At 45.4% G+C, this 21,764-nt stretch overlaps 1 protein-coding gene across 1 annotated transcript in view; it reads left to right on the top strand.

The window, feature by feature from the left end:
* The window catches only part of bmp2k (BMP2 inducible kinase), a 59,714-nt gene extending 38,660 nt beyond the window's left edge, over positions 1–21,054 (top strand). Inside the window, exons 8-16 of the mRNA XM_036144336.1 lie at positions 468–571; positions 649–728; positions 1,541–1,689; positions 2,563–2,714; positions 4,487–4,615; positions 6,619–6,809; positions 8,243–8,412; positions 8,513–8,602; positions 19,571–21,054. Coding sequence (XP_036000229.1) covers positions 468–571; positions 649–728; positions 1,541–1,689; positions 2,563–2,714; positions 4,487–4,615; positions 6,619–6,809; positions 8,243–8,412; positions 8,513–8,602; positions 19,571–20,841 — 2,336 coding nt within the window. The 3' untranslated portion in view covers positions 20,842–21,054. The remainder of the gene's footprint in view (positions 1–467; positions 572–648; positions 729–1,540; positions 1,690–2,562; positions 2,715–4,486; positions 4,616–6,618; positions 6,810–8,242; positions 8,413–8,512; positions 8,603–19,570) is intronic.
* Positions 21,055–21,764: the final 710 nt, after the last annotated feature.

The following is a 21,764-nucleotide window of genomic DNA, read 5'->3' on the forward strand; positions in this document are numbered from 1 at the left end:
TCAAGGACAAATACACTCATTTTAAGAATATTTTACTTGTTTTAAGTTCCGTTTTTGCAGTGTATGGGCCGGATTGTAATTAGCGGCGCGTCTTTTGAACATCTGCGGCGGGTTAGCGCTTCTCTCTCCTGCTTTTGCACAACTTGTTCCCGCGTGAATCAGTCAGTCAGTCAGTGAGTCAGTCAGTGAGTCAGTCAGTGAGTCAGTCAGTCAGTCAGTGAGTCAGTCAGTGAGTCAGTCAGTGAGTCAGTCAGTGAGTCAGTCAGTCAGTCAGTCAGTCAGTCAGTCAGTCAGTCAGTCAGTCAGTCAGCGCCGGCCGGCTGCTTTCAGTGACTTCCCCCTCCCTGGACGCTGATCCTGCAGCAGAGCCGGTCCTTTTGAGTTGTTGTTTTTTATAATGCAGCAGCGCCCTCGTGTGGCCAAAGAGAGGAGCTGCGCGTTCACGCATCGCCTGCCGTGTCTTTCAGGATACATGCTCGAGCCGGACCAGGAGAAGAGACCAGACATCTACCAGGTGTCCTACTTTGCCTTTAAGCTAGCTGGGAGGGACTGCCCGGTCCCGAACCTCTCCGTAAGTAGCCGGAACGACCCGGATGGGACGTCGCTGCCGTCTGCAGGGCTTGACCGGCTCTCCTGTCCTCTTCCCAGAGCTCTCCCATCCCAACGTCGCTTCCTGAGCCTCTGACAGCCAGTGAGGTCGCTGCTAAGAAGAGTATGACCAAAGCCAGGTACAGAAGCTCGTTAGCGTTAACGAGTCAGGGAAGGATTTTTTTTTTTTCTTTTCTTTTTTTTTAGGTGTGGGTAAGAATGGAAAATGAGAGAGTAGGGAAACATATTTGTGTTTCCACCTTTATTCTCTAAACGTGTCGCTTCTGTCATCCTTTTTTTTTGTCCTTTTCTTCCTCGTCTTTCTGATTTTACTTCTTCAATCCCTCCCTAATACGCCTCCTTGCCTCCTATTTCGTCTGTCCTATCCTCAGTTCCTTCCTTGCATTTATCCTTCATCCCTTCTTCTGTCTCCCTTATGTCCTTCCTCCTTTTCGTGTGTCCCCACTTCCTTCCTTGTTTCCTTTTTATCCTTCTTTTCATTTCTTGTGTCCATCATGACTTCCACACTTCCTTTCCTTGGGTCCTTCTTCCTCAAACCTTTCCTCTTCTAAGTCCTTCATTCTTGTTTCTTGATTCCTCCTTTGTTTCCTTGTGCCCTAACTTCTTCTTTCTTGTCTTATCTCCTTCCTTTCCTCATGGTTTTCCCTCATTTTCTTGCTTGCTTCCTTCTTTGGGTCCTTTCCTTCTATCCTTCGTTTTCCCGTTTGTTTTTTTTCCCAGGTTCCATATTTTATCCACTACATACGTACCATCCTTGGTAAACTCCGGTATTTTCTTTATTAAGATGAACATAAAGGACGGAGAGCTCTGCAAAGTTGAGTCTGAGGAAGTCTGACATTTTTGAATAAAAAGCAACGTAGGAATCCTGCAAGGAGAAAGATGCTTAGATATGAAAGGGTTGTTTTTTTTTAAAGTGTTTATTTCGTTCCAGGATAACGGACTCCGTGGGTCCAACGGCGACGTCCATAGCGCCCAGGCAGAGGCCGAAGGCTGCAAACAGCAACGTGCTGCCGCTCAGCAACGCCGTCACTCCTGTCAAGATGACCGTGCCTTCAGCGCCCGTCAGCAACGGCCAGAAAGGTCCGTCAGGCTTCTCTAGAAACCAAAAACCTTCACCTGCACTGCAAAAACGCAAAAAAAATAACTAAAAGGTTCTTAAAATGAGTGCTTTTGTCCTTCATTTGAGCAGGTAAATAAGATTATCTGCCAATGGAATGAGATTTTTGCACTTAAGATGAGTTGTTCCTATTCTAAGTGCAGGATGTCTAGTTGTCTTATTTTAGGGCTCAAAATAGTCTTTACATTGGCAGATAATCTTATTTACCTGCTCAAATCAAGGACAAATGCACTCATTTTAAAAACTTTTTAGTTATTTTTAGATCTGTTTTTGCAGTGTGTAGACGCACAAGAGTTATTTAGAAGGAAAAGAATGAAGAAACCAGGCAATATTTGCACGTAGTTAGAATAGAAATGACAATAGAGTCATTTCTATTCTAACTACGATGGAATAGTAACTCAGTAAAAATCTGTAGAATGTGCATTTATGTTTATGCATAAAAACATCAACAAACAGTTTATTTACAAGGAGGAAAAAACTGTAGAAACTGTGGAACACTTTGAGTTGGATGGTAAATAACGGCTGAAGGGTCTGTGATGCACCGAGGAAGCAGCAGCTGCTTTCTTTTACCACCATAGGGTTAGATTATCGTTTTAGAAACAGCCTTTTGCATTTATTCAGGTTATATTTAATATTAAAATGTATATAAGTATCTTAAACAGGTTTCTCACACACTAAAAAACAAAACAAACCCAGAAGAAATCCTGTGGTTACAGTTACAGTCCACCTCAAAGTGCACTTGTTTAATTTCCAGTCAAGCTTTTTCTTTTATACATTAATTCAGTTAAGCTCTTAGTTGAGTCTAACGTGACGACGCCGTCCTTGTGTCTGCGCAGCTCCCACCCCCGCAGCGGGACCGCCCCCCTCGGTGCAGACGGCGCCTGGCAGCCAGCAGCACCGCGTCCTGCAGCAGCTGCAGCCCGGGGACCTGCGCCTGCAGCAGCTGCAGCAGCAACAAGCCAACGCTCAGCAGCTGCAATACCTGCAGGTACAGAGGAGCTCAAAGCAACGCCCGTCACTGACGTTCTGTTCCTGCAGGGCCGCCGTTTTACTCGTAGGCGAGGCCGAGGAAGACCAAGCAGTCACGGCGACGTAAATGGATGTTTATTTGAAAGAAGCAGGTCCTTAATGGTAGCAGCGCGGGGCTTATTGAAGGACGAAGGTCTGCAGCCAAAGCACGCTGAAACATGGCGGCCCGGCCATCGCCGTACCGAGACGGTTCTCATACTTTATTTCACACCAGGCGTCACGTTTCAGTTTAAACACACCAAACTGCTCACAGAGCTCAGGCTGCCCTAATGTTTTTAATTCAGCTTTATTGTTATTGTGCCAATTTAAAATGTTTAGTTTTGTCAAGGAGCTTTACAAAGTCAATTTTATCAAATCATCCAGACAGGTCGGTTAAAGTTTTCTATCTGAGGAAAACCCAGCAGGTTGTCATGCAAAGTTTTTTAAAATAGATGTAAAAAAACAAACAGGTGAAGCAAAGTTTCATTTCATCAAAGCTTGTTTTTTTTATGCACGGTGGTAATAAACAGGAAGTAGAGGTTGCACGCCATGGAGGAGAGGTTTTCAGGAATGTGTTTCCGTTAAATCACGTCAGCTAGTGATGGAGATGCTGAGTGCCGTCCGGAGACGTTAAGACAGAAATCTGTTTCTGTGCTCGTTAGGGGATATCCAGCCGATCAGTCATGTGAGGTCGATGTTCTCTACTTATTCAGCAAATGTGTTTCCATCTCCCGCTTCACAGCATTAACTCTGTTTCAGGAAAATCCAAAAACCGCCTCAAGAGAGCATAAAAGATTTTAGCTAAAGTGATCAAATTTTTTTATGTGATACATAGAAACATCTATGGAGATATGGCTGTTGGTTTGCAGCGTTCACTCCTGGATGTCAGAGAGCTGCATCTCTGATCAGTTAACAAGATTGACCCCATTAGTCAATTCAATTTTATTTATATAGCACCAATTAACACCACGTCATCTCAAGGTTCTTTCCAAAGTCAGCTTCCATCAGATCCTCCAGGTTGGTGAGAAAGTTTCCTCTCTAAGGAAACCCAGCAGGTTGCATCAAGTCTCTCCAAGCAGCATTCACTCCTCCTGAAAGAGCGTAGAGCCACAGTGGACAGTCGTCTGCATTGTTGATGGCTTTGCAGCAATCCCTCATACTGAGCATGCATGAAGCGACAGTGGAGAGGAAAACTCCCCTTTAACAGGGAGGAGAACCTCCAGCAGAACCAGAACCAGGCTCAGTGTGAACGCTCATCTGCCTCCACCCACTGGGGCTTAGAGAAGACAGAGCAGAGACACAGAAAGCACAGAAGCTCACATTGACCCAGGAGTACTTTCTATGTTAGAGAAGACAGAGCAGAGACACAGAAAGCACAGAAGCTCACATTGACCCAGGAGTACTTTCTATGTTAGATGGTAATAGAGGATGATCTGCCTCCCCTGATGATGTCACAGCTAACAGAACGCCAGACCAGGTGTACCTTCTATGAAGAGAAAAATGACAGAACAAAAAGGTAAAAGATGCAAACAATGCAAATTGGAGAGCAGTAGGAGAACTCAGCAGAGTGAGAGAGAAAAAGCCTATAGCAGCTTTACCTCAGGATCTTAATCCAACGAGACGAAACCAGATGTGGAGAAACATTGGTTCTACCTCCTGGGTTTTATTTCAGTTCAGTACCACTAACACACACAGGTCTGGACTATTGATGAGTAAAGCTGCTGTCTAAAAGGGTTTTCCAACGTGTGTCAGTACCAACAGGCCGTGCAGCAGTCCCTGCAGCTTCAGCACCAGCAGGTTCTGCTCCAGCAGCAGCAGCAGCAGATGATGATGCAGCCCGTGTACCAGCAGCAGGTCGCTCAGGCTCAGTACGCCGCCATGGTGAGTCCTGCCAAAGCTCCCGTCGCCTCCTTCCCCGTCTGACAGCGAGCCGCTTTCTCTTCCTGCCCCGTTAAAAAAGCCTTTTCAGTCTGAAGCGGTGACAGAACTTCAGGGCAGATTTCACCCAAAACGGCAGTAAATAGTTTGACGGAGTGACAGCGAAACACATGGAGGCGCAGCGTGAAGCGCCACCGAGCCGCACATTTTTCATTTAATGTCAGAACGGCTCCGGTTTGCCTCCCCCCCCACCCCCCACCAAAAAAAAAAAAAAAAAAACTGGCAGCAGGTCCTCCTCCACTTGAGTCCGCCCGTGTCGGTGCCAAGCGGCGCCACAAACAGACGCTTCAAACTTCCTACTCCGTCTCTCCAAACGCTGGGAGAACTGCTATTTACGCGCCTCCTGAACCAAACACACAAACACAGGTCCCCCCCCCCCCCGCCCCCCCTAAATGTGCGGCGTGAGGGCGGCGCAGTTTTTAGCCCACCGAACACGCACCATCTGCTTTATTTCAGAAGCAATCTGGTCTGAGCGAAGCCGGCGGGGGTGGGGGGGGGGACGGAGCGTTTCCGTCTGCGCCGACATGCGAGGCGCTTGACGGGGAGGAGAGGACGGTTCTCCCCAGATACCTGCTGAACACCTGATCTCAGACCCGCTAGGTGAACGATGTGAGCAGCGATCAGGCCGAGCCGAGGAGGATTTACGTCTCAGTTTCTTCCTGCATGTTGGATTGTTGCACTGCAAAAAGGGAACTAAAATTAAGTACATTATTCTTGAAATGAGTGCATTTTTTTCTCGATTTGAGCAGGCAAATAAGATAATTTGCCAATGGAATGAGTATTTTTGCACTTTAAAGTAGGAACAACTTCATCTCCATCATTTTTCAAGTGCAGAATATCTAATTATCTTATTTTAGGGGTAGAACTACTTAACCTGACAAAAGCCAGATGCATGTCGCTCCGCCTAGCTCCGCTTACATCCATCTGGGACCTCTCCCATAGAAAGTGATTTCTTCAACCAATTTTATTGTCCAGCCAATCAGGACGCAGGGCAGGAGTTTCATAGATGTGACGTAGTGGAGAAGCCACCGTGACGTGAGACTGTTTTGATAGCAATGGCGGCTCGCATCGAGGAAGCAAGCGTTAACATTGATGCTGCTATTTCTTCCGTGTTGTCCAATCTACCTGATATTGTTTCATTAAAAGAACATCAGAGAACGGCTCTGAAGGCTTTTGTTGGTGGAAACCATGTTTTCCCCCTTCTCCCAACCGGATTTGGCAAGTTTTGTTTTCCAGGGCGCGCCCCGGAGCGGTTAGCGGTTAGCGGTTAGCGTGAACCCTTTTAGGAGGCCTTTAGTCCTCAACGCGGTCGGCCCGGGATCGACTCTGACCCGCGGCGCTTTGCCGCCTGTCTCCCCCCTCTTCCTGTCAGCTCACTGTCAATAAAACGCCACTAGAGCCGCAAACACATTATTATTATTATTTTTTATTTTTTTCCTGCGACGCTCTCACAGCGTCACGGGTTAGCTTCGGTGTGAGTGGTTGAAATAGCACGTCGATAAAGATGACAGACAAGTGGCTTATCCAATCATATGCAAGGATTTTTGATAAGGCCCAGCCTTCAAAAAAGGCAATTCCTATGGAGATGTCCCAGATGGATGAGTGGAGCTAGGCGGAGCGACATACAGCTGGCTTTTGTCAGGTTAAGAACTACTAATCCCATTGGCAAATAGTCTTATTTACCTCCTCAAATCAATAAAATACAGACTTATTTCTAGAAAATTTTACTTGCGTTTAGTTCCCTTTTTTGCAGTGTGTCAGTTTCTCTCTTCTGCTCTTTGACTCTCATCCCCCTCATCCCTCCTCCCCCCCCCCCCATCACGTCCCCGGCTTTCCAGAACCACAGCTGGTTTCTAACAACATTTCATCGTCGTCATCGTCACTGCGCACCATGAAGTCAGTGGTCCGTCCCTCATTCCCGTCCCCCTCTCTTCCTTCCCTCACAGCTGCACCAGTACCAGCAGGCTTTTGTCCAGCAGCAGCAGCAGCAGCAGCAGCAGCAGACGCTTCCCTACATGTCTTCCCCTCTTGAGTTCCAGATCCCTCTGGGTTCTTACAACGCTACCACGCCCACCGCAGTGGGACGTGGCCCCATGGGGGGGCCGTCGCCCGTAGAAGCCCCGTACACTAACCCCAGGTAAGCCGCCGGCGTCTGCAGACCTCGTGTCCTCTGTGGACCAAAGGTTTGCTCCTCCTGAAGCGGTTATTGTTATTTTTGCTGTTTCTGTGAACTGTTGGGACGGTCTGTCGGATCCAGTGACGTGTTACCGGGAAGCCTGGGTTTGGGGTTACAGACGCCAGAACGAGCAACAAATCTGTGGTCGGCTTCGGTTTAGCTTAAAATGCTCCCTTCCAGGATCAATGCCTGCAAAAAAAAACACCAGAAAAAGACGCAATACAGGCTAATTCTAAATTTAAGGCGTGTCACACAGAAGGTACCAGGACTGGCTATCATACGATACGGTTCTCAATATAAATCAGTTTGATTTGGATTTACTCCAATATCGATATTTATTACTTTCAAATTAATGCTAAATTCAATCACCAAAACCAGCCATATATTATATTTATATATTGATATATTAACAGGAAAATAAACTGCATTTGGTCCAATGCATTTAACCTATCACAGAAACCAAAAATGTGCACAAATGTCTGATTTTAGGGAGGAAGGTGCTTCTAAAATCCTGTCGGCTGCAAATTTGTCTCACTTCCTCGCTGTGTACAGTAATGGCTTTAATAACGCCCTCTAGGGGTTGGGAGGTATATTGATATTGAAAGCTATAATATAGATATTAAATTGTTTTTTAAAAACATTGATATTAATCTTGGTTTCGATTTTTAGTAGTCTTTAGATGATGATAAATTATTACTTATATTGGTCATAAAATGACATAATTGTGTGAATAATGTATTCATTGTTGAATGTGAGAGGCAATATTTTGTGTGAAATTATAATTTTAGTTCTTTAGCCTTTTTTTAAACATACAAAACTATACACTACATCATATTTTGTTAAAAAACATTTTTAAAACAATAATATTTTTAATATCTAAAAAAATATATATAAAATATAAAAAAGATTTAATTAATTAGAATAAAAAAATCTCGCCCCAAACGATCTGAAAACGTACTTTTGAAGAACAGCAGCAGCAGAAAAGGGGATTTTTAACTTAACCTCTGTGAGCTTCGCTTACACTGTCCTGAATGAAGCTGTGGCCGCGGTGCATTCTGGGAAAGCGATCAGTCTGAAGAACGCACAAGTCTGCTCTGATGCATGCTGGGTAAAGAGGGTGGGGCGAGACCAACATCCGGGGGTTTGCTCCGTTCTCAGTCTGCTGTTGATTATTATTATTATTATTATTATTATTATTATTATTATTATTATTATTACTACTCTAGCTATCCTAATAAAACATTTTTTTCCTTCTTTCCAGTCATGCACCACTTCCTGTTGCTCTTTTTAAAACGGCGTGAATTTTGAGTTTGTTGCGTAACTAAAAGTAAAATGTGGAGGCTGTGAATTCTGCAGCATTTCCTGCTATACTCTGTTTTTTCTTCGCCCTGCAGCAGGACCCCCCTGCTGGCCACAGACGGTATTACTCTGACCTCGCAGAGCAGCGGCGCCGCCGTCGCTCACCCGCCCGACATGTCGGGCTGGAACCCGTTCGGCGAGGACAACTTCTCCAAGCTGACGGCGGAGGAGCTGCTGGACAGAGAGTTCGACCTGCTCAGAGCAAGCAAGTCAACCTTTGGTTCCTTCCTCAGAGTTTCTACCAGAACCTCTCTGGGCTTTAGTCTGTGGATCGATCCGCTGATCTTCCTCTCTTCTGCCCACAGAGAAGCCCGAGGAGAGAGCGGCCGGCGCGGAGACGGACCCGGCGCCGCCCGCGGATCTGTTCGGCTCGGTGCCGTTCGTGGCCAACGCAGGCAAGTCTTAGAGGACGACCCAGTACTGTGGAGCCCACAGAACCCGGCGGTACCGGTGTGTGCGTGGACACCGTCCTCCTGCTTTAATCAGGCGGACGGTCCAGACGCATCCAGGCCCTGCGCTCATTTCTCACTAGTTACCACTATTCTGCTCTGACTGACATTTAATGCAAGAAGGCCGCGTGTTTCCCTCGTTCTCCGCGCCGCTGTAGGAGGAAGAGGAGGAGGAGGAAGATGAGGAGGAGGAGGAGGAAGATGAGGAGGAGGAGGTTCCTGTGAGTCTGCAGGAGGTGCTGGGAGGCGAGGGAGGAGCGTAGATCTATCCGTGCTAGAAGCAATACGAGTTCAAACCTGCTGCTACTGCAAAGGCCTGAGCGACCCTGGTTACAAGCAAAACCCGACTAGTTACAAAAAAAAAAGAGAAATCTGTTCATTTCGGTGCAAACTTTGACGTTTTATCGTTTTTCTCTTTGGTTCGGTACGACGTTGTTTTTCTACAGAGCATTCCTCGTTAATCTCAGCAGGGAGACTATATGGTCCAGAACGAACCCGCGCCTCAGAGCGAGTCGTTTATTGGTTTGTTTTTTTGTCTTTTTAGCGTTTTATGCAGCGCTGACAGATTTCCCAGTGTGTCAAACTCAATAACCGCTGCAGAGTTGAGCAAAAGCGTTTTTCTAGAAACGTTTGCAGCGTTTTTTGTTCTTCCTTTTGGGTTTAGTGATTCAGGCGGTTTCTACAGGAACGTCTCCACAAACAAATGTCATTAAAAAGCCAATTTGTTTCAGTAATTAAATAAAATAAAATAAAACGCATAAACTGGTATAGATTCATCTCACAAAGTGTCATTATTTCTGGTCATGTTAATAATTTTTGCGGAAAAAATAAACAATTTCCTCAGATCGGTTTTAAATGTTGGTTTAAATCAGCGGCGCCGTTCTGCTGGAGCAGGTAGACGGGCCCTGAGGACCAGGGTGGGAGACCCCGGCTCCAATCCTCCCCGTGAGCATGAAGGCCAGAACCCGAACAGAACATTTATATTGAAGGCCAGAACCCGAACAGAACATTTATATTGAAGGCCAGAACCCGAACAGAACATTTTTATATTGAAGAACCTTGATCAGAATAAATCACTCTGTGGTGAATCTATCCAGTCGTTTTCATTTGAATTAAATAAATCAACCTTTTGATGATTTTTCTGAGGCGAGACGGGCCTGTAGATGCACGGCTGTGTTTGCGGTACCGAGCCCGTTCTGAACCCGGGTTCCGACCCTCTGGACATTTAACCTCGCAGAGTTTCACGGCTGACATTAAAACCGGAGCCTCAAACGTCGCCGCGGGTCGCGGAGCATCTTTTAGCGACGAGCTTTTGGCGTTCGGCGGGTCCAGTCGTCGCAGAATAAGGCGGGACGGCGACGCGCCAGAACCCGGTCAGCACCGCCGATGTTTCGTTAATTTGTGACGTTTCTGCTCCAGTAAAATCTGGATCAAAGGAACAAAAGCAACCAAAAGAAAAGACCAAAACGGATTTAATTCTGGTTTCATTCCTGTTTCTTGTCTGTTGTTGAATTCTTTGAGATTTGTTTGTTTTTTTAAAAGTTGCCAACGCCACTTCCTGCTTTTTTTTTTTTTTTTTTTTTTATATATATATAACTGGGGTCTGAAACCTTCATGTTTTAGTTGAGGCTTTATTCCTTTAACAGAGTCCAGTCTGTTTATTTTGCACTAAATGATCCGACACACGCAGGGTCCACTACACATCTTTAAAAAAACAAAAAAGCCATAAATTAGTTTTTAGCATTTTCTAAATAGAAGTTAGGACGGAAAAATAAAAATGTGTCCGACTTTCTAAAGCTGAATTGCTCAATAAATGCACATTTCAGCCATTTCCCAGTAGCCGGACCTGTACCGATGTTCTTTAGGCGCCGTTTAAACCCCGTCGGATGAGACTCTAAATCTGCGCCGCTAACCAGAACCAGCAACTATTGGGTCATCTCCAGGTATAATATTTAACTAGTTATCGTCACATAAAAAGAAAAGGATGGCTTCAGATATCGCCGTGTCAGCACAATGCGCTGGTGGAAATTATCGTGACAAAATGAGCTCAGAATCTTCCGTACTGAAGTTTTAATTTGGACAAAAAAAATGAGTTTTCAGTCAGGAAGATTTTTCTTTCTCAATATGCTGAGATTTTAAAATGAATCCCACGCAAACGAGGTAATGGAGCCGCTTCCATTTCTAGGTTTGACCCCTTTGGTTTTAATCGTCTTTAACTGTCATAAAAGGCCGTTTTTTTTTTGTTTTTTTGCGGCTCGTTTGTTCACGTCTAATCTGAAACGCTTCACTCCGCTGACCTGAAATAATCACAAGAACCAGCAGGAGTAGAACCTGCTGCATTTAGTTCCCCGATTAAAGCCTCAGATCAGTTTCTTCTATCTTTTAGACTTGGATTACAACCATTTTGAGGAGGATTTGGACAGTTTAAGGTTTTCTACCCTTAGTTTTCTGTTTGTGCTGAGACGGAGGCTCCCTTTTAGCTCGGCGGCGTCTCTTTGCGTGTTTTAGCCGAAGGTAAGTCCATGGCGGCCTGAACGTCTCCGGGTCGGCCGGGCTTCGCTCTCTTTCCGCTCCTCATGCAGTGAGACAGCCACGCTCAGAAACATCTTGTTTGTGTGTTTTATTGGTGGGACGAGGAGAGTTACTGCAGAACCGCATCACCGGCCCAGTCGGAGCTCTGAATATGACGTTACATGTTTACATTTCTGTATTTGTTGCTCTCAGTTTGTCTGTAACCCCCCACCCCCCCACCTCCTGATGACTAAAACTATAAAACCTTGTTTTGGAGCAGCTCCACATCACTAACGTGTCTTTTTCCACATGAGCCTGGTTGTTTTTTGTTTTTTTGCCCTGTAACATTCTGTGAGTGTGAATGTATTTCTTTTATAGGATGTACCTGGAAAAAAAAAAAAATAAAGCCAACATTTCAAATCAAATCCCACTTTTTGGTTGTTTCTTCCAAGTCTCTCCACCAAGAGCAAGATGTTCCTGATGTGGCTGTCTCAGTTTGAGCTCTCCTCGTTCGCTCCGAGTCCCGACAGAACCTGCTGCCGCTCTCCTGAAAACCACCCGATAGTTTAGTCGTTTTACAAACCTGGATGGGGGAAAAAAATCGGAATTTCAGGAAATCCTAAACTTCGCTTTAGATTTAGAATTTTTTTTTCATTCTTTAAAACTTGTTTTTGCCCCAAAAACCCAATAATTTAGCTTTTTGACTAACAGATAAACTTAAAAGACTAATTTCTACCTGTTGCTTTATTCTCTCTATCCTTGCAGTTTTGGGTTTTAACCCGGATCCAAACCTGTGAAATGACCGTTCAGCACCGTTTTCTTTTAAAAGATAAAGCGAATATTTGGTACTTAAATATCCTTTATGGCAGCACCGTCTAAGGTTTGACCCAAGTATTAGCTTAATCTGAGATGTATTAAATAATTTTTCAGGTTAATGTGCAGCATTTGGTGCGTATCGGTGCTCTACGGGGGCTGTAACTTGAGAGGGTCCGTCGCTGACTGGGTCACATGACCCATTCTCAGTTGTGGCAACATACGAGTCTTACCTGTTCAGACGTGTTTCTGGTTCTCTGATGTAGGATCTATTCTAGAGGGGTGAATGTGATCTTGTCCTTTACAAGAAACGCCACGACTTCTCAATCTGGTCCAAACTGGTCTGCTATCAGATTCCAAAACACAGAGGGAGACTGTTTATTTTGCCACGGTGCAGTGCTGCCAGTGGCCTCCAGGGGCGCTAAACCTTGCCCCTATTGGCTAAAAGTTAAACAGTGACTTAAAAACATGTAAAAGTCTGACTTATTGAAATGTAAAATGTGCAGGAACCCTGCACCAAAATAAATAAGGACAGGAAGTGTTTGGAGAAGGTGAGCCGCCACGGTCAGGTCGTCAGGATTAAACGTTGTCGCCGGGTTAAATTTGGGGGCGTCGGGCACATTTGATCAGTAAATGTAGTTCTAGTTAATCTAGAGAACACACATATTAACACGCTTTTTAACCATGCAAGCAGTTACAGTCATAAAAATGCTGAAGTCTTACATATCTGATATGTGGTTATTTTGTTTTACATCACACCCTTTGTGGACCGACCCGACTTGTATAAAAATAGCCGGCCTCCTGCCGGTAGGTCTTATTCATAGGAGATAGAGGCTTCGTTCTTTTCTTAGACGATAGAAAGCGACTTTTATGAAAGCTACGAATCGAACCGCTCCTGTTTTGTTTTTGGGGAAAAGTCAGATTTAAACGGGACGTCATCCAGAGGCAAGTTTTAGATTTAAACTTGAATTGTGGGAAATAATTTGACTTGCTTTTTTATTTCAATCAGTAACATATGGACAATAAAAATAGATGCAATGTGAAATTAGTGCATTAATATAAAGTCCATGACCTTAAGAGTTCAGCTATTTATCTGCTCTGCTGGCCTGGCCGTGTCTGGTCACAACGTTTGTGGAGACGACGTTGTGACCAAGACAAACCTATTAAATTATTATTAAGGATGTTTTTCTGTTGCGCTGCATCATGGACCTTGTCGTTTTCATGTGGAACACCTGAGATCCTCCCTGAACTACAACAACGAAAGAATACAGTCCTGGGTCAGAACCTGAGGTCTCTACTCAGCGGGACTTGTCCCCTGAAACAAAACGAGATGAAATGATGGCGCGTTTTAATCTGAGATCGATCAGAAAGCAAATCACCCTGATTTTACAGAAACATCCTTTATTGTCCCCGAGTGGAGAAATCCTGCAGCAAATGGAGGCATGCAGGTTCACAAAGGGTAATAAAATGGAAAAACAACAGTAAAGGAAAATTTACAACACAGAAATAGTTGCTGAAAACTGGCAAAGTAGAGTTATATATATATATATTTATATTTATATTTTAATGTTCAGAACGGTATAGTTCTGAGTAAAAAGCTCTACTTGTCATATCTTATACGGCTGATGCCTTTAACAGTCTGATGTGGTACTTTGGCAAGTCCCTGTAAATAATATTTAATATAGAAAAATCAGCAAATGGACAAATTAAGTGAATAATTTCTGCTTTTAAAAAAAGAAACATGTATTTAATGTTTTCCTTTAATTTTGTCTTAAATCTTCCCTCTTCACTGTAATTGTTGAATCACTTTTATATTTTCAGGAATTATGCTTATTTAAAGAAAAAAAAAAAACCTACAATGCCCTGTACAGTTTAATTGTATACTAATTTTCTAAAAACCTACCTTACACCCAGGTTCCTATGAAATATGTCCGGTTCTGACCAAACTAAGCTAACTCTGTCGCCTCCTGCTGGTAGATATTAGTAATTGAAGCCACATAAACCAATAGACTTACTTTCTTTATTGTCATTTTGTATACACAGAGTGCATACAGAACGAAATTTCGTTTTCACACAGCTCAGAAATATTGCAGTAACTCTGCAATATAGGATTACATTTAAATGGTGAGCCGTTTAAAGCGGACGCCTACTGGGTCCGAATGGATCCGTGTTCTGTAGGAAATGCCGGGATGGATCAGTTTACCTGAGACAGACGGGTCCAAAACAACGAAAACTTCTGAAATGGCCACTTAGCAACATCACCTGTGGCATTAGGAGCAGCACAGGTCAGCGGTGCGTTCACTGACCCCAGCGGTGCGTTCACTGACCCCTGCAGACACAGGAGCATCAGGCCGTTGCAGGTATGGAGCACCCAGAACCCAGAGGATTTACATTTCACTAATTTTTGAGCAGAATAACTTGATTTCTTGTTTAAAACGTGTAGAGGGAAAAAAAATACAATTGATAATCTGAGCGATAATCACCAGAAAACATGTTCCTGCAAATCTCTAAGGTGACAATGTGTCACTTTTTCAGACTCAAATTTGAAAGGTTTTACATAAATAATCTTAGTTTTGAGTAATATAGCATTCACAAGCTTCAGTTTTATTGTCTGTAGGTTTCAAAACATCAAAAAAGAGTGATTTGAGTTAATTTTTGACCTGAGCCACTGAGGTACGTCTGATAATATCTAAATTAAGATTATTTAGAGCACAGCTGGTAAATCTGTAAAAAAAAACACTACTAATAAGGAACTAAAAGTAAAAAAAAAATTACATTTATTTTTCCTTGATTTGAGCAGGTAAATAAAAAACGTAGATATTCTGCACTGAAATAAGATGATGGGAATGAGTTGTTCTTATTTTAAGTCCATGAAATCTCATTCCATTGGCAGATCATCTGATTTACACAAATTTCATGAAAATGTACTTTTAGTTTCCTTATTGCAGTGTAGGCTAAATAATAACCGTCCCAGTGGTCAGTTAGGGATCTAAACCAAGCACTGAATGAGGCATAATTTGCTTCTTTTATTCTAATATTGACAGGGGAACAATGAGTGAGCATTGATTTAAAATCATTAATATATAAACCAATACAAAAAGACTTATCTCCCCCCCCCCAAAAAAAAAAGAAATACACAAACAAACATTTTTCCCCATAATTATCCAGAAACCCTGTAACGAGATCATATTGTTAATAAGTAAATTGTTAATTTTAAATAAAAAAAATAATTTAAAGTGGTAGAAATCTCCAATTGAGTTTGATCCAACAACTATTTAACAGAAATATTTCTAATATTTTACAGCAGGGGTGTCCAAACGTTTTGGTACATGGGCAACAATTGTCAATTCAAAGGAACTTGGGGGGCCAAAAAAATGAAGTTCTTTTTTAAAACTGTTAATTTTTTACTTGTTCGACAAAATATGATCATATTAAATAAATAGTCAGATCTTTTGTAGGAAATTGATGTATAAATTATTGTAGATCCAAAAGATGGTCATCCAGTTTGCTAATTGTTTTTGATAATTTAATTTCACTCTTTGATAATAATAAACTTTACTCTTATAATAAAAGTATTTGGGTTGGTTCTTTTTAATCAGCCAATTTTAATAATTTAATTCAAAGCAGATTTTAATGCACCAAAGTCTGCATTTGAGTAATTAAATGTCATTGGATAGATGTTACTATGAAATTAAAGAGAATGTCAAAAGTGTGTTTCTTAAAGATGAATACTTTGTGTCGTAATTAACGTTTTAAATTGTAGGATTTGAACTTTTCTGTAATAATTTTGCTCTAATTAAAACTAAAATGTACCATCTGCATCAGCCACCTGTGCTGATAGAACAAATCTGTATTGAAAAGCAGTCGGGGGGGCACCCAGAATCAGTAAAGGGGCCACAAACGGCCCCCGGGCCGCATGTTGGACACGCCTGTTCTACAGTAACAAGATCTATTTCTCTAGAAATAAAAAGGACCGGATTAGTGAGACGGTTTGGATCAGATTGTCTCTTCCGTCCCACCAGAACCACATTTCTCACTCGTCTGTCTCTCCTGATGCGGTGTTGGCGGGGGGGGGGGGCTTCCTCCAACAAGCGACAATAATTTGGCTTCTTCGCCGCGGCGCCGTTTACTTTCAGGACAAATTGGAGGCTCTCCACTCGCTAATTAGTCAAATTCTTTGGTGCAAACGTCTTCTGGACACGGATCACACAAAAGGTTCCCTCTTTGTTCTGAATTAAAGCTTCAATCCTCTCTGCGAGATTTGATCTGAGGAGTAATTTTGTGCGTCTTGGAAGAGGCTCAGCTTCTCATTTCTTCGTCCTTTAAGCCCGTTCGTCTCACCGTGGCAGCAGCTTTCCCACCATATTGCTTCTCTGATGCCTCAAAGAGAGACAAACCATCGTCGTTTGTCAGGTTAATCGCCTCAAAGTCCAGTAATCCTGGGTCCGGCGGTCTTTTGCTGTCGGGGGGGGGGGGGGTTCTACCGATGGCTTGAAGCTGACGCCATCCCAGAGTTCAGAGACCACATCAGACCAGTAAATACAGCAGACGACCACCAGCAGGGTGTTTACAAAGTGCTGCGTATTACTGGAAAGTTTAGTGGAAGGAAAAAAGTCTGGCAGCATTCTGGTCGTGTTGATCAGATTCTTCTTCTTTCTGCTCCTTTTAATTCAGCCGATTCGATACGATTCTCGATTCAAAGCTCAGCTTCATTTGATTTGACTCCAATATCGATATTTATTACTTTCAAATTAATGCTCAAAATCATTCAATCAACATTTAATCGCCAAATATTATATTTATGTTCAATTTATTGAACACTGATATATTAACAGAAACATAAAGTGCAATTTGCTTCAATGCATTTAACGTATCACAGAAACCAAAAATGTGCACAAACGTCTGATTTTAGGGACGAAGACGCTTCTAAAATCTAAAATCCTGTCCGCCGTTCTGCAAATTCGTCTCACTTCCTCGCTGTGAACAGTGATGGTGCTCTGTAATAACGCCCCCTAGGGGTTAGGAGGTATATTGATATTGAAAGCCAGAATATCGATATTAAATCGCTTTTAAAAACATCAATATTTATCTTTGTATTGATTTTTATACACAGCCTTACTTCAGAAAGTTTGTGTTTGTATTGCTTAAGTATCTTGGGGTCTTGTTCACGAATGAGGGGAAGATGGAGCGGGAGATCGACAGGCGGATTGGTGCAGCGTCTGCTGTGAAGCGGGCGCTGTACCGATCCGTTGTGGTGAAGAGAGAGCTGAGACAAAAGGCCAAGCTCTCGATTTACCGGTGGATCTACGTTCCTACCCTCATCTATGGTCACGAGCTTTGGGTCGTGACCGAAAGAACGAGATCCCGGATACAAGCGGCTGAAATGAGTTTTCTCCGTAGTGTGTCTGGGCTCTCCCTTAGAGATAGGGTGAGGAGCTCAGTCATCCGGGGAGGACTCAGAGTAGAGCCGCTGCTCCTCCACGTCGAGAGGAGCCAGTTGAGGTGGCTCGGGCATCTGGTCAGGATGCCTCCTGGACGCCTCCCTGGTGAGGTGTTCCGGGCACGTCCCACCGGGAGGAGGCCCAGGGGAAGACCCAGGACACGCTGGAGGGACTATAGGCCCGTTTACACTACACTTTTTTAACCAAGCCGAGACCAGTCCGAGCTCGGTAACCGAGATAACTCTCATGTGTAAACGGTCAGCAGACTGAACCGGACCGCGCTAACTGCAGAACAGTTCCTGAGCAGGTCTCGGCCTGGTTTTTTTTCCCGGTTTTCTGATGAAGAGCGCATGAGCAGACCGCGTCATCCCCTTACAGTCAGCTGACTGTCAGCGGGTTTTCCGGCGTGTCTGGCTGCATGTCCCGATTCACTCTCCATTCAGACAAATTTCAGACATTCATAATAATACTAGCTTCCTTACCGTGCCACACGGTTTCCAGAGATGATTCTGCTTAGCAGTGTGATGAACCTCAGTGTCTGTTGTCGTTTCCTGCGTCTGTAAATCCTTATTAGACGTTCGTTTGTCTTATCCACGTCCCAAAAGAAAGTAAATTCACCAATGGTTGCCTTCTTCCCCTGACTCTCAGCAAACACAGAAATATCACAATATCAAGCGTAACATCCTGAATGTTATGGGCGCCGCTGTTTTTTTTTTTCTGCTTCTGCCTTCAATCCCAGAGAGTGGTAGTACCGCAGATCGCCACTAGGGGGCGAGGAGCAACCAAGGAACCGGGATAGTGTGGTGTGTAAACGGCCGTCTTATCTTGGTTAACTGATCCAAGCTCAGACTGGTCTCTGCTCGGTTAAAAAAAGTGTAAACGGGCCTTAAGTCTCCCGGCTGGCCTGGGAACGCCTTGGGATTCCTCCTGAGGAGCTGGCCCAAGTGGCCGGGGAGAGGGACGTCTGGGCCTCCCTACTGAAGCTGCTAAAGCTTATTTATATAGAAATAAAACAGAAGCGTCTTAGCTGGGGTAAAGCCGAGCGTGCACTGTATGAGTTTTTGCCCTTTTCAGGCCGATTCTTCAGAATCGCGAGAATTATTTGCATCGGGCCGAGTTTTAGCTTGATTGTGCGTCGTGTCGTATCCTGGGGGGGGGGGGGTAACAAGGGGCAACCAGCCTCTCACCAACACCTCCCGATCGGTTGAAAATCAAACATGTCTGAAATTCAGTCGGCCCTCCTGAGGGGATCGTGAGCGCCTCCTGCTGGTGAAGCAGAGCTACGAGCCGATTTCCTCCTAACCTCGCGCACTGAGCATGTGCAAACAAGGGAATTCTTGGTCTTCTCAGGAGAAAACACAGGAGAGGAGAGACGCATGGCGGCGGTACGTGTGACATGGAGTCAAACTACGGAGCAGCAACTCGTAGAATTAACAAGGCAGCGCATTTGGTTCTAGTGAGCCTCATATTTAACAGCGAGCATTGACACTTCCGCCTTTTTCTTCTTCTACTGTTTACATTTGGCTTCCGTGTCGACGAGTCCGAATAGCGCCATCTTTCTGCGGGGCTGAATCCGACGTTTTATATGTACAGCGTGAGCAGTCAGATCACATCAGTGTCGGGTCGCACAGTAAGAACAGAGATGGAGAGGTGTGAAGTTTTAAACCCTGAGGTTTCATCGTACTGTTTGAGCTGAATCTGAGTAAAACGATGCAAAATACGGTACAGTGTTCGCCCGGCTTAAGGAGCCACAGCACCGGTCTGTTGCTCCGTGGTCCAAAGTCCTTTTCCAAGCTGGGAGTAAAGTTTGCGTTTCTTTGGGGAATCGAGGTCCCGGTTCTCACAGTCGGTGATGATTTAGGGTTCCAGGTCATCCGCCGGTTCTGGTCCACTGAGTTTTCTCCATTTTGAAACACTTAATGTTTCCTTCTGCTGACTTACTCCCCCAGCTGTTATGACAGTTAATCCTTAAATCATCCTTAAATTTCAAGGATGAGAGACGCCAGAGGAGGCAGAACCAAAGTCTGAGCTCCATTTTTTTATTTTTTTATTTCCTGAAACGAACCTTTTGGTGAAAATGTAACGCAGATGAAACATGTGGAGGTTCTGGGATGAGCGGCGGTCTAAGTTCTCTCTGCTTTCTCTGCAGGAACCGGCGTGAAGACGAGCGCGCCGTCCGCCGAGGAGCTTCCTGCCGACGTCTCGGCGACCGCCGAAGCTCCGCCGCCGCCCCGAGCCGGGAAGAAGAGCGGCTGCAGGCTGGGCGACGAGTCCGACAGCGACTTCGAGTCCGACCCGCCTTCTCCGAAGAGCAGCGAGGATGAAGAGCAGGAGGAAGAGGAGGCCCTGAACAGCGAGCACGGCGACGACACGGAGCCGGAGAACCTGGGCCAGAGGCCTCTGCTCATGGACTCCGAGGAGGAGGAGGAGAAGCGCAGCTCCGACTCGGACTGCGACGCGAAGCTCAGCGGTCGCTGCAGGAAGCCGGCGGCCGCCACGAGTCCTCGGGGATCCACGGCGAGTCCCGCCGCCGCTCCGCCCAGCGCAGCGCGACCCACCGAGGGCGTGGACGTATTTGGAGCGGTGCCTTTCGTGGGAGGAGCGCCGCCCGCTGGGAGCACCGACATCTTCGCCAAGGCGCCTTTCAGGCAGGTCAGCCAGGAGGCGCCGCCCGCCGCCGCCGCCACCGACGACTTTGACGTCTTCACCAAAGCGCCGTTCAGCCGCAACGTCTCCAGGTCGGGAAGGAGCGACGACGCCGCCACGGGCCAGACGCCGCCCGTGTCCCCCGACGGCACCGACGTCTTCGGCTTCTCGCCCTTCCAGCCGGGCCACGCCGAGGCTCCGCCCACCGCCTCCAGGAGCGCGGAGGACATCTTCCGCTCGCCGCCGGAGGAGCCGGCGGGTCTGCAGCCGCGGCAGAAGCAGCGCAGCCTGCAGAGGCTGTCGTCCCGCCAGAGGAAGACCAAGCAGGACGCCGCGGTGGCAGGCGGCGCCGGCGGCAACGGCAAGCGGCACCACGGCACGCCGACCGGCGGACGCAGGAGCAACAAGCCCACCTACCGCACGCCGGAGAGGAACCGCAGGCACAAGAAGGCGGGCCGGCGAGACTCGCAGAGCAGCAACGAGTTCCTGAGCGCCTCCGACTCCAAGGAGAACATCAGCGTGGACATCAGCATGGCCGAGGGCCGGGACAAGGCGGCGCCGCCGGACGACGCCCTTCTGGACCCGTTCGGGGCGAAGCCGTTCCAGCCTCCGGACGGCGGCCGGGGCGGAGACGGCCGGTCCACCGACGACTTCGGGGCGGTGCCGTTCACAGAGCTGGTGATCCACGGCGGCCCGCAGCAGCAGCCGGCGGCGCCGTCACAGCCGCTGGACCTCGACCCGTTCGGAGCGGCGCCGTTCCCCTCCAAGCAGTAGCGTCTTCCCACGCCGCCGCCGGCAGCAGTTAACCCCGCCGGGCGGCCGCCATCTTTGTTGTTGTGAATCAGAGAGAGAATCCTGCCTTTTATGCTGCATCTTAACGCTTTTAGGAACTTTTACGCTGAAGTCGTACTGCGACGACTAAAAGCTCCTGTTAATCCGCCTTCTGACTGTTTCAGCACCACGAAGCCTTACCTGAGCCGCCCCCCCCCCCCCTGCCCCGCCCCCCCACGCCCCACGCCCAAACGGTTCGGATCCTTTTAACCACTTTGTCTCGTCCTGGTTAGGTTTTTATCTATGCAGCCAAATGTGGGAGTGGGTGTGTTACATTTCACTAGAAGGGAATTACTTTTTATTATTATTATTATTATTATTATTGTTGTTGTTGTACTTTCCTAAAGAGAGAAAAATGGAGCTTTTGATTTGATGCCATTAATTTTTAGGCTCTTAACTGTTCTTCCTGTTTGTAGCAGCAAAAAAAATCTGCGAAATTTTGTTTGTTTTTTATGACCTCAAAGTTCTGTTAGAAGAAAAATAAACTAAAAAAAAAAAAAACTTTTGGTGGATTTCTGGGTCAAATGCAACAAAGCGACTAAGATCCGATACATCTGGAGCATTTTTAAGGAGTTCTGAGTGAAATCTGCTGGACTCATAAACTCGTTTAGCTACAAAGTTTTTATTTTATTAACCAAAACGTTGTTTTTTTTTTTCCATTATCGGTATCATGAATAGAAAAAAACGAAACAAAACTCAGCAATAAAATGAGTCGTTTACAAACAGCCGATATAAAAGACAAAAGATTTCTTTACAGATACATTTACAGACATTACAGTTTAATAATTTAAAAACAAACTAAACTTTTTTTTTCCTGCCTTAGAAACTTTAAAACAACAGAAACAAGTTTATTAAAAAGCTCATCT

This window comes from Fundulus heteroclitus, chromosome 12 (assembly GCF_011125445.2).
Source record: "Fundulus heteroclitus isolate FHET01 chromosome 12, MU-UCD_Fhet_4.1, whole genome shotgun sequence".
Taxonomy (NCBI): domain Eukaryota; kingdom Metazoa; phylum Chordata; class Actinopteri; order Cyprinodontiformes; family Fundulidae; genus Fundulus; species Fundulus heteroclitus.